Source organism: Mesocricetus auratus, unplaced genomic scaffold (genome assembly GCF_017639785.1).
Source record: "Mesocricetus auratus isolate SY011 unplaced genomic scaffold, BCM_Maur_2.0 Super-Scaffold_100020, whole genome shotgun sequence".
In the NCBI taxonomy this organism is placed as follows: Eukaryota; Metazoa; Chordata; class Mammalia; order Rodentia; family Cricetidae; genus Mesocricetus; species Mesocricetus auratus.
Window position 1 is genome coordinate 24,766,969 of NW_024429201.1, and position 12,200 is coordinate 24,779,168.

The window sequence follows — 12,200 nt, forward strand, 5'->3', positions numbered from 1 at the left end:
GTCCTCCATAGCTCCACTCACACTCGGGTTCATGAAGGAAGGCCATCTGGATTGCAATGGTGGTGTTCTCTCCTACGCATGCTCAGATTTATGAATGGAAAGCCTGGATGGCAGTTGGGGGGTTGCACACCACCTCTCACACTCCGATTCATGACAAAGGCGGTGACGCGGTTACCAAAGTCAAGCCTTCCATGTCCTCTCACATTTTTTTACTCCCCTCTCATGTGTCCCCGTCTCCCCCACTCCACCATTCGGTTCACTCTTAAGGAAGCAGAGCCATGCACACCGGCCCTTCATGGCCAAGGCTCCACGACTCCACCCTCGGCTGCATCCTGCAGAGACAGAGGCCAGCCCATAGGAGTCCATCTGGTCAGAATGGCGGGATGGCTTGCTGAGGATGCCTGCTAGGCTGAGATACACGGGGCTGGAAGGAGTAGAGAGGATGCGAGCCAACAGATAGAAAGAGGCCTGGGAGGAAGGACTGGAAGACAGCAGACAGACAGGCCCACAACCCTCATGGTAAATCTCAGAAGAGCAGTCCCTGCCAACACAGCTGAGTCAAGTCCTGAGCTCATTTGAATGGCTTCTGTCCCAAGCCTGAGTCACTGGGGATTCCACGGACTTCTACGTTTACCCTCCATGAATTTCCAAAAACAAACTGCTTGATGCTGTCATGGAAAACCTGGATCTTTGCATTCTACAGTTTCACTATGGATTGCATCCAGGTCACAACCTAAGGAAGACAGCTGGAGAAAAACAGGCCTGCTGGCTGGTTACCCAGCATTTGTAATGAATCCCAGAGGAATCTGAACCCATGTATGAGGCTAGCTCTGCCAAGTCCCTGCCACGCTCTCCTCCGGTGCAGGCTGCTCTGAAGTCTCTGCTGCCAGGGGAGCGTGAGTGGCCACCTGCAGCCAGAATCAAGCGTGGATGCTGCCTCCGGGAGGAGAGCACAGGAAGTGTATGTGTGGAAGACAGGAAGATGTGGCTCATGCTCCTGTTTCTGAGAACTGTGGTCTAAGAAGATCTAACGGTCCAAAGCCTCAGGTCAGGCCTGCACCTGCACCCCAGGCAGGCAATCAAGGAACCAGAGAGCAGTATCATGCAGAAAAATACAGGATTTGAGGAAAATAAGGCCGATTCCAAGGGTTTATAAAAGATACCCTATTCTGCAGAACCCATTAATTCTTAGAAACACAGAAACATCCTAAAACTTGGCAAGAAAGCAGAAACACTTTCATAGTCACCACAGAGCTACCATGGCTTCCTAAATGCCAAGTATTATGCTTGTCTTGCTCACATATTATTTAATTTAATCCTCAAACAACCTTGAGGTATGCACTATGATTGTATCTGTTTCCCAGTGAGCAAATCTGAAGCTTAGACAAGTGGGCAAAGTTGGCCAGTGTTTCACAGTCCTAAGTAGATCCTAACTCCAGTGATGGCCTGAAGGGACTGCTGTGTGAAGGTAGGATGAGCAGCCTCGAAACAAGTTCCACATTTTCAGTTAACTGTAGCTGTTGCTTTAAAAGCACCAGGTTGAAATTTCTACTGAGGTAGAGCCTTTCATGTGAGCGCCAAAACATCGATATTTTAAATGCAGGCTTTGTTCTGAGAGAGGGTCTTGGATTTGAGCTTATGATCCATCCTCTGCCTTCCTCTCCCAAGTGCTCGGATTACAGACGTCCCACCACGTCTACTTCGTGGTTTGTATTTCTACATAAGCCTGTGGACTCTTTATTTCTTTAAATTAGGTGTGCCTGACTATATGCCTTGGTCATCTCGTAGTTTTGTGTCCCGCCAGTTGCTGTTTGCAGTGTCATTCTGCTACAGCCCAAGAAGACATACTTCCCCCCAGAGCTCACTTCCTTGCTCCTCATCTGCTTCACTGCGAGCAGAACACAAGGGGGCGCAGTAGAGGAATGCAGCTGCTCTCTGGTGCTCATACAGCTGCCTGTGGAGGGAATGACAGCTGCTATGCTATCTTCACACCTGGGTGGTGACCTTTGTAGTCAAATATCCCAGGACCAGGCCTGCTGCTGCCTACGTGCAGGGCTGAACTGTCTGTGGTGTGGGCCTCCATCCTGAGAGCCCCTCTAGCCGACGTGGGACCATGGGAAGACAAGTTCATCCGTATCTATCATTACCTGACTGTGGTGCATCGTCAGTCTGGCGATGAACAAAAAAGCCTGCCTTTTCTATATTTCAGACCTTCACCTTAAGCCTGTGGCTCCCTAGAGAGCAGAGTGCCAGACAGTAAGGTCCTCTGCCTCTGCCAATTGAAAACCGAGTAACCTCAGAATTTCTGAACTGTGCCCAAGTCATGGGGTGGACAGAAACTCAGATCTCTTTAGGAAGCTCATACTTTTGGAACTACCATCTCCATCTAGCAGGCTGGTCCATCCAGCAGCCTCCTCAACTCCTCTCGGCTAATTCATGCATGGGGGGGAGGGAGGGGAGAGGGAGGGAAGGAGGAGAGTGGAAGGGAGGCCACAAAAACTCACTGGTGTAAATACACATTGAACATGGTAAGAAAATGTTTGCTTGCCAGTTGTCTGAAGCAGCACATAAGGACATAAGGACATAAGGACATCTGCTGGGCTAACTCATCCTCAGGGATGGTGTTGACTGGAATGACCCTTGTTAAAAAAAATGCATGAAGCTGGATGTGATGGCAATGGTCTGTGCCTGCAAGTCAGCACCTAGAAGTTGAGGCAGGAGGATTTCCATATGTTCAAGGAAAAGTGAAACAGAAACATAAAATCAAAACAGGCTGCATGGGACTAGTCTTCAAGTCCAAAAGATAAAGGTGCCTCTATGTTGTACCCTAAAACTACAAGTCATATGTTGGAGCCGAGATGTCTCACCCCACACTGAAAGTGATGCCCCCCTTTTTTTGCCAGAACATAGATATTTCTGTGATGTGAGCTTCCCAGGGGAAGGGCTCTCCCAGGAGGACAAACCACTAGTCTCTCAGGCCAGCTTACTAACAAGCCCACAAGCAAGCCATGAAAGCATGGAGGGTCTATGGACATGGTTAAGGTGTCAATCCCTCCTTTCTGACTAAGCAGGATTCTTTCTAAGAGTATGAATGAACCCTGGGCACAGGCCATGTGTTTAGACTGACCATTTAAAACCCTTTGGTAACACTTCCCAAATGTTTTCAGACGGACACCTGAGGCACTATGAGGAGAAGAAAGCTGAAAAGAAAAAGGACCCAAACCCTCTGCCTTTAATGTTTCTGGAAGGTGAAACACCAAGGGACAGACTTCAGATTTCAGGCCTGAATCTAAAGGACAAAGAGCTTCGCAGAATTAGAGGAACTAAGATGAAAACAAATATTGAGGTGACGTCACGTTCTAATCTTCCCATTTTGCACAGAGAGGTGGTACTCTGCCCAAAAGTGGATCTCCTAGCTAGTAGCAAAGCTAGAAGATAGAAGCTTGATCTGGCAGATTCTGTGAGTGTCTATATCTATCTGGACCATTCATGGCACAGCTGATCCTGTTAGGTAAGTACCCAAAGACTGTCAGAATAACCTGTGGAGGCAGCTCAGGAGGAGAAAAGATTCTGTCATCTCTGAGCCCATTATCCCATCCTTAATCCTTAATCACAACATGCAGGCCCCCCCCCACCCCCACCCCTGCCCCAGATCCGAAGAACAGAAAAAAAAGTTATCTTATCAGCTGTTTGGAAAAAGTCCTGTCATTTGATCTGTTTATTTGGAAGCAGCCCTGCTGAACCCAAGAGTTTGCTATGAGGCTGAGTGGAGTTAGTTCATGTAGGGTCCCGGGCTCCAGGGCTCAGCTGGTCCCCAGGCCTAGCTTCTGAAGTGGTGAGAGGCCAGAGGGAAGGAACCACCTGTGCTCTTCAATAGGGTGGAGGTAGATTCCTGCCCCTCCCACCAAGACTCAAACAGAACAGTTCCCTGTTTAGATGGGAATGCTCCCCTGTCCCTTCTACCCATCAGATGCTTTCTAACTCAACCGCCCAGAGGCAGTCCCTCCAGCTGGGATAATGGCTGCAGTCTTGGGTCACTGGCCATCTTTGAATCTTTGGGGAAACAGTATCAGCATCCACGCTGCCTCCCCCCCCCCCATCACTCTCAACCTTTCCACCCATTTCCAACAAGCTCATTAGTGAGAAATGCCCAGAAAAAAAATGGAAGTTAGCTTGCACCTCTGATCTGACTGCACAGAACATTCTATGAGGCTCCAAGAGACAATTTAAGTGGAAACACCATTAACTACAGAGCCGCGGATGCTAATTCCCCCATCCCCCACCCCCCACCGCTGGAGTCCTCCCGGCCCAGAGCTGACAAGAGTAGGGCAACCTCTCTGCCTCTGTCTGTACAGGGAACCAAGGCAATGTTTTTCCGTGTTGGCAGAGTTCTTGCTGCAGCTGAGACTAGCTCTGATCAACCTCCTCAGACATGACTCCCCCTCCCCGTCGACCCTGAAGTTTTAATTTAATGAGAAAGCAAAAAAGTAGGAACTCAAACAACACCCAACAACTCAGAGCCAGAGAAAACAAGCAAGGAGCGGCATGCAATGCCAGATTGCAAGCCTGGTACTGCTGAGAGAGTGATCCCAGGGGAAAGGGACCCTGGCCAGCCCTCTTCAGCAGAGGCAGGCAACACGTGCCAGGAGTCCCGAGCTCAGACTCCTCCCTTTACCCCAGCACTCACCTGCGATTCCCTGCAGGAGCCCGCAGACGTTGAAAATACTTTTCTTCATGATGCTTTGTATACACATGGTGAAGACGGACACCAAGGCCACCACGCAGAGAATGAAGATCCCCACGGCCAGGAAGATAGCAGTGGCCTGCCAGAAGCCGCTGGCGATCTCTCCGAAGCTCTTGGCGTAAGTCCCGCACAGTGTGTCCCTAGGGGCTTGCTGCATGCCGGGCGTGCGGAAGCAAAGGATGCCCAGGTAGTAGGGCTCTGAGTCCGTGTCTGCCGGCTCAGCGCCGCGGGTCTTGGCTTTTCCGATTAGCCAGTCTGCGCTCATGAAGGCGACGAGCTCGGCAAAGGCCACTACGATACTCAGGAGGGTCCAGAGCATCGAGCGGCAGGTGACAATGACATGACACATATTGATGTTCACGGTGGGAAAACGAGGCAGGAGTCCACGGGGTCAATCCAGAAAGACAGCGGTGAGATGCGAGGGGGCCCGGGAAGGAAGTCGCGGCAAGGTTCGCTTAGTTCCGCGGTCTGAGGCAGCAGTAGCAGTGAGGTCCTGGTCCCGGGCTGGCGGCATTCATGGAGTGGGAAGTCCTAACGGCCTCTGGCCTCACCTAGGTCCAGAGAGGAGGAGTGTGAGCGGCTGGCCAGGCCCCGCCCCGCCCTGCGCCGCCCCCACCCGGGACGCCCGCCACCTTCCCGCCCACCTTCCCGCGCTCAGCTCCCAGCCCCCAGCCGGGGCACTTTCTGGATGCCATTGTTCCTCATTCTTTGTGGCAACACCCACTGTGGGGCGGTGGGGGACCTTATCTGGCTCCCACCAATCTTCTGCCAGGGCGATCGCAACCCCGGGACACTGCCCCAGCAGCCAAACATCACAGACAGATGCAGGCATGGCTGGCAGGGAACTTTGTCAATGCTCTGGGGGCCCCTTGGAGAGTTTGTGAGGCAGAGGACACTGCTGTGCTACCACACGAGCTGAGTTCTCTAAAACACCAACCGTTTTTGCTATTCAACCGCAGTGAGTAAGACCTTCAACAACAACAACTTGGAAATCAGATCACCAGTATTTGCTTCCTGGCTGAGTAAGAAGGTAAAGGGAAATGATCCCAGGAGAAAGAATAAGCAGGCCATTCCCATCCATTGGTCATATTATTTTAGAGAAGCTAATTTGTGCTAGTTAAAACTTTTCAAAAAGCCCTAATGAGGTCATGACTTAAGAAAACTATTCAAAATGGTGCACTGGTGACTGTTAACTGGGCATCACTACAGCGGGGTCCACTTGTTGACAACATAAAGTTGTCCTTGAAGAATGCATCTCTTGAATTGTCCCGATTCATCTCATGTCCCTTGGCCTGAGCTTCCATTCACCCCAGGTCTTGGACTCAACACACTCATTGTTTGTGATATCACAGAGAGCTCATTCTTGCTCCCGAGGACACATGACTTCATTCCCAGAGGACTTTTGCCCCAGTGGCTCAGCCTTCTTCAGAGTTTGAGCCCTCAATCAGGGGCTGGCACTGCTGGTCTGCAGCCCGGGTTCTCTATCCCCTCTCCAAGGTCAGGCAGGATCATATGGCTCCTATGTGACATCTGGGCATATGGCCGTGCTCTGAGTGACCCCGTCTCATTAGCGGAGGTCATGTCAATGCCATGAGAACTACAAAGAATCCCTTGAAACACTGGGCCTGGGTGAGGCAGGCAATTGTGGGAGAGGGAGGGAAATGGGGAAATAACAAAGTCCACTGGCAAAGCTTAAAATGGCGGTTGGTATGCCACACACCAGCACTCTGCCTGCTGGCTGACACTCCAGGGAGCGGTGACTGTACTCATCCTATGAAACATGAAACAGGAAGTATTTAAACCCTACCACTATAGATACACGGTATGTTATTCTTAAGACACAGTCCGCAGAATACGAAGGACATACGTGTGTAACTACCAGGCTGTGCTGGGCTTGGTGAAGGGAGAGGTGGTGTGTTCCACTAAAAACCTTTTGGAATTCCTCAGATCTGGGCTCTCAATCCAACACCACCACAGTCTGGTCATATGGATAAGTAACTTCTCAGTGTGTCATACAACCGTATTGGCTGGTCAAGCTAGAGTCATCAGAGGAAGGAGCCTCAGCTGAGGAAATGTCTCCATGAGATCCAGCTGTGAGCATTTTCTCATTTAATGATCAACCAGGAGGGCTCAGCCCATGGTGGGTGGAGCCATCCCTGGGCTGCTGGTCCTGGGTTCTATAAGAAGATGGCTGAGCAAGCCATAGGAAGCAAGCCAGTAAGCAGCTCCCCTCCATGGCCTCTGCATCAGCTCCTGCCTCCAGAATCCTGCCCTGTTTCAGTTCCTGTCCTGACTTCCTTCAGTGAAGAACAGCAATGCTGAAGTGTCAGCCTAATAAACCCTTTCCTCCCCAGCCTGCTTTTTGGTCATGGTGTTTTGTTGCAGCAATAGAAACCCTGACTAAAACAACAACCTCGATGGAGACCCTCACCAGACATTGTAAGCGATGAACAGGAGCCTGTAAAAGCACCACCCCACCCCCACCCCCTAGCAGTTTTTCTCCCATGCCCCTGGTCTGATGGGAGCTGAGCCAGCAGAGGTACTCCGGTAGGCCAGAGGTCATGATGATGGGAAGGCTGAGCACAGGCTATTTAGCGATGATGGAGCTGTCGCTCGTGCCTAAGGTGCCTAAGTCTGCCTGGTGGTGACCTCACTTGGTGCTTCTGCACCGTCTAAGCTAGGCTTCCAAATGCAACTGGAGAGAAAAGATTAGCATGAAGCACAAACACAGGTGTCACTTGCAGGTGCTTCTTACCACATACTTAACACAGAAAAGCCTTCCGAGAGACAAGAGTGTTTCACCGGCGACTGTTTAATAACGAAACAATCATGCTGGATGAGAACTGGAAAAGGAGCCAGGAGGCCCCGCTGGAGGCCCTGGGAGGCTGCACCTGCCCAGTCTGTTAAGAGAAGCACAGAGACCTCCGCCCCCCCCCCAACTGATTGGAAAAGCAACTCGCTATTCCAGTCCATTCCCACCTTGTCCCTCTTTACTTTGAAATGGCTTTTCAGGATATTTGTCCCCTTGCTGAGCCATGGGGCTCTGTCCTGAGCTCTCAGATGGCTTCTACCGCAGTGGCAATGCAGTGTCCATTGTGCTGCCACAAGGTCTGCTCTGAGTCAGGAGTGGGATGGGGCTGTGAAACTTCAGGCCTGCGGGCTTAGTAAAATGGTCCGTGCCAAATTCAAGGCAGGATTATTTGTGGATCCACACGTTTAAGCTTAGAAAATAAAGCACTTTCCCCACCTGCCCCCAAAGAACACATCCTCTCCCTCCAAACAAGGTCGCATTCGAATAGCAGAATAGCTGAGGTGAGGCGGCCTGCTCTTCTGTTTTGAGACCCCAGCAAGTTTCCTAACTGCTGCTGGCAGTGAACTGCTGTGATATTCTAGGCAGACTTAACTAGGCAGCTTCACCAGCTCAGAACAGAGCCAGGGTAGCTGGACAGGGGACAATCTGGGAACTCAGCAGGGGACTCGAGTAGGTTGTGTTCTGTGAAATGTCCCCATTTGGCTAAATGCACTGAAAGGCAGCCACCTGCTGAGACTACCTCCCTGTCAAAGGGGAAATAGATCTTCATTATAGATCTTTGTTAACCACAGGGGCCCAGGCTCAGTACTCCTCAGCAGGGGTACTCTCTGCTGCTAACTGCCTTTTCTGTCCCTACACGCCCTCATAAACCACCTGGGAAAAAGCCACTAAATACATCTCCCGTCTAAGACACCCAGCCTTACTGTCACAGGCACAACGATTGTGGGTCACCTGGACAACCTCTTACAGAGAATAACATTACAGAATTGTCATGAAGACCCATAACGTAAGTCTCTGGGGGAAACAAAAGAGGAGAAGGACACAGGAAGTGACAATAATCACATCATCCAAATAGAGAGCCAGGAGGAGTTTATAGAGGCAGGGCACTGTATCCTGTACATAGTCTTCACAAGCGCTAGCTTGTATACAAAAGAGACGTGCACAGCTGGGGTGTGCACCTCACAATCTGAGGGCCCCAACGTTTTCCAAGTTCCTATCGTCAGAAGGGAACGGAGGGCACACAAAACCGGAATGAGGTGGTGCCTGCTGGCCAGCTTTCTTCGATTACCAGAACACATGCCCTGGAACAAAGTTAATCCCCACCCAGAAGGTGTAGGGATGCCAGGGATGTCAATCAACGCCACACTGCATCCTACACTCCCAGCTTGGCAGAAGAGGCAGGCAGGAGAATGAGGTGAGGTCAGGGCTCTAACTTGCCTTGCATATGCTTTTCAATTGGATGCTAACAATGTTGAACACAGTCATACACTGGTAAGAATAGACAAAGAGCCAAGATTCAACATTTGCTCTTAACATTCCCCCTTATTTTTTCCTGATCTAAAGCATGCACCCAAGGTTTTTTTGTTTTGTTTTGTTTTGCCACTTGCAAATGAGATGTCCTAATACTTCATCCCTAAACGCTCTAGCACGCACCTCCTAAAATAAGGATATTTACCTGCATAGCTACAAGAAAACAGTCTTCTTATATCCAATGCCTTGTCTATAGTTTGCCAAGCCTGCTCCATTTTTACAGTCTCCCTCCCCCCTCAACGCTGTGACTCAGTCAGCAATCATAAACTGCATTTTACCCTCTCTCACTTTTCCCCGAAGACGTTAGAGCTGTTACCTTACCATACCCAACAACCTGGGTATTGACTCTTCTTGTCACTTAAATTGTTACCTATGGTCTGCTTCACAGAGATGGGATGTTCACTCTCAGGAGTTCAGGGTTAGGTACTTGCACTGAGCATCCTTTGGAGGTGAGGCCCTTTGATTCCCGCTGCTGTGCTGAGAGGAAAGCACTAGTATCATAGACCCCAAACCAGAACAACCTTATGCACAAACTCTCACACACTGTGCCAGGGTTTTCTCTAGGCTGATATGAAACCTGAATCTATAGAGAAAGATGGGAGCCCGGCTCCTCAGGTTTGAGAGTGCCCTGAGTGGATTTTGTCGCTACAGTTCTATTTGAAGATGACATTCTGAAGCTGGATAGGAATGCCACTTTTCAGCAATGAGCTGTCTCTCCTTGTAACACAATCGTGTTTTATATATAACCTATAAAAATTTAATTTAGAACCCACAGGCCTAGGATGGGAGATAAACCCCAAATGGCCCCTCCTGGGAAATATACTTGAACTGAGAAAACACAAGTCACATAGGGAAAAGCTTTCTTGCAACCAGAAAATTTGTAACTGAAGAGCAGCCCGGAGGCCTCTATAAGAAAACAACAAACTAGCCTGGCAGACGTGGCGCTCACCTTTAATCCCAGAGGCAGGTGGCTCTCTGTCTCTGTGAGTACGAGGCCAGCCTGGTCAAAAAGCTATACAGAGAAACCCTCTCTCGAAAAACAAAGTGAGTGAGAGAGAGAGAGAGAGAGAGAGACAGAGACAGAGAGAGAGAGAGAGAGAGAGAGAGAGAGAGAGAGAGAGAGAGAGAGAGAGAGAGAGCTTGGTGTCCTCTGGCATTGCTCTCTGCCCACCACTCCTGCCCTCAGCAAGCGTATCATACTGGGAGAAGGACGGTGCAAGCCATGTGACTAGGGTGGTACTGTGCTTTTCAGAGCTTCACACACAGGCTTGAGACCAACTCAGCTCTGTCAATGGAACACTGGGGCTCAGACAGGCAGTTTGCATTTAGCCTCTGCAAGTCTGGTTCCCCACAGCCCCAGAATAGAAGAATGCCTGCTCCCCCCGCTGCAGTAAGGAAGAAGGTGTGGGTAACCAAATGATGACCAGCGTCCGTCCACAGCACCAGCTATTACTCACTGCTAATGTGGGATTAGCGCAATGCCTGGGGCACAGGGAGTTCTCGAAAATATTAGCTAGGGGGAGGGATTCTGGGCCTGTTAGTAAAAAGTGTCTCCTTTTGTTCCATATTCTCCTGAGACTCCAGGGTACCCAGGCTCCAGTTTTGTGGCACAGCCTAAGGATAATAAAAAGAAAACGGACTTGGGCAAGTGGCAAATCAATGGGCCAAAAAGAAGCAGCCCCAGGTCAGAGCCCTGAACAAGATGAATGACCCAGTCTAGGATGACGAGCCTACTTAGCTAGGGCAGACTCTGTAAGGGTGTTCCAGCTTTGGTCTCTGAGGGACTGAAGATGTATGCATCCCTGGCCAGGGTGGTCCTTCAGGAGCCTCACAGAAAAAAGATAAACCATGCTGGTTTCAAAGGTCAAAGCCTAAGTAGTTTACAGTGGAAATACCAAAGGAGGGGATGCTTTTCTGCTGGTGAACTGAAGTGTGGAAGAATAAAATGCCAAATTTAGTGAAGGCTCTCAGGTGACCACTGAAGACACAAAGGGGTGTGTGACCCAATGTGACCAGGACACAGTGACCAGCCACCTGTCCTCTGCCTAGCTCTCAAGCTGCCAAGCTGAGGGGAACAAGGGATTCCGTCACTAGAGCAGCTGTTCTTCAGAAAATCCCGGGATAGCAAGGGAACTCCCTGATAGTTTGGGACCTTTTCCTCAGAGAACAAACATGGCCTTCAGATCCAAGGCCAATGCTGGTATGAAGTGCAGAGTACCTTGCATAGGCTGCTATGGTCTTCAGATTTTCAAGCTTTCCCTCTGATGACCCCACAACACATATTGATTAAGGAAAAACAGGCATCCTGACTGTTGAAGGGTCAAACATGCCCCCAAGTGCATTTTCTTTGAGTTGCATATGCTCGGCACCTATCTGCTTTGGCCAATAAACTTCTGCAGTTCTAGGACAAGTATCTCCCCCTCCCATCTCTAAACCTCTGGGAAGACACTGAAACTGGGGTTCTCATTTCACCTGGGGAGACTGTGCCCCACCCATGCAGGGATGTGTGACAATGTTGCCAATGTCTGGAGGCACTATTGCCTGTCACATCTTTGGAGAGAGGAGTGTGTATGTTATTCATTTCTCATGAATCAAAGATGCCATTAAGTGTCATACAAGGATAGCAAGGACAACAAAGAATTGTCCTGTGCAGATGTCAGAGGTTTGGATCTAGAGGATCCTTGCTCTGGTGGCTTCCCACAAATGAAATGTATAGGTGCAACTTAAAGGATTCCTGCCATCACCACACTGACTTCCAGGGGGTATCTCCTGTCCCACAGTCTGGACAGACACGATACTTATTACAGGTGATGCATTTTTAGCTGGGTTTCTGAATTTTTCAAAGGTCCATGCTAATCTGCATGTTTTGAGAAACAGGATGACAGGAGGATAGAAACTGTCTTGCCAGAAAGGACTGTCAGGGGACAGGGCTGTGTACTCTGCCTCTACTTTCCCTGGTAAATGCGCTCAAGTTAGTTTTTGTTTTCAGTAACCACTACTCCAAGCCAAGCATGGTTCACACTCCTACCATCCCAACACTTGGGAGGTTGGGGCAGAAGATAGTGAATCTAGGCCATTCTGATTACAGACACACACACACACACACACACACAC

The 12,200-nt window shown here is 49.8% G+C and overlaps 1 protein-coding gene across 1 annotated transcript in view; it reads right to left on the reverse strand.

The window, feature by feature from the left end:
* The window catches only part of Lhfpl2 (LHFPL tetraspan subfamily member 2), a 137,106-nt gene that overhangs the window by 16,491 nt on the left and 108,415 nt on the right, over nucleotides 1-12,200 (reverse strand). The window contains exon 3 of the mRNA XM_005065648.4: nucleotides 4,688-5,295. Within this exon, the coding sequence (XP_005065705.1) occupies nucleotides 4,688-5,093 (406 nt within the window). The 5' untranslated portion in view covers nucleotides 5,094-5,295. The remainder of the gene's footprint in view (nucleotides 1-4,687; nucleotides 5,296-12,200) is intronic.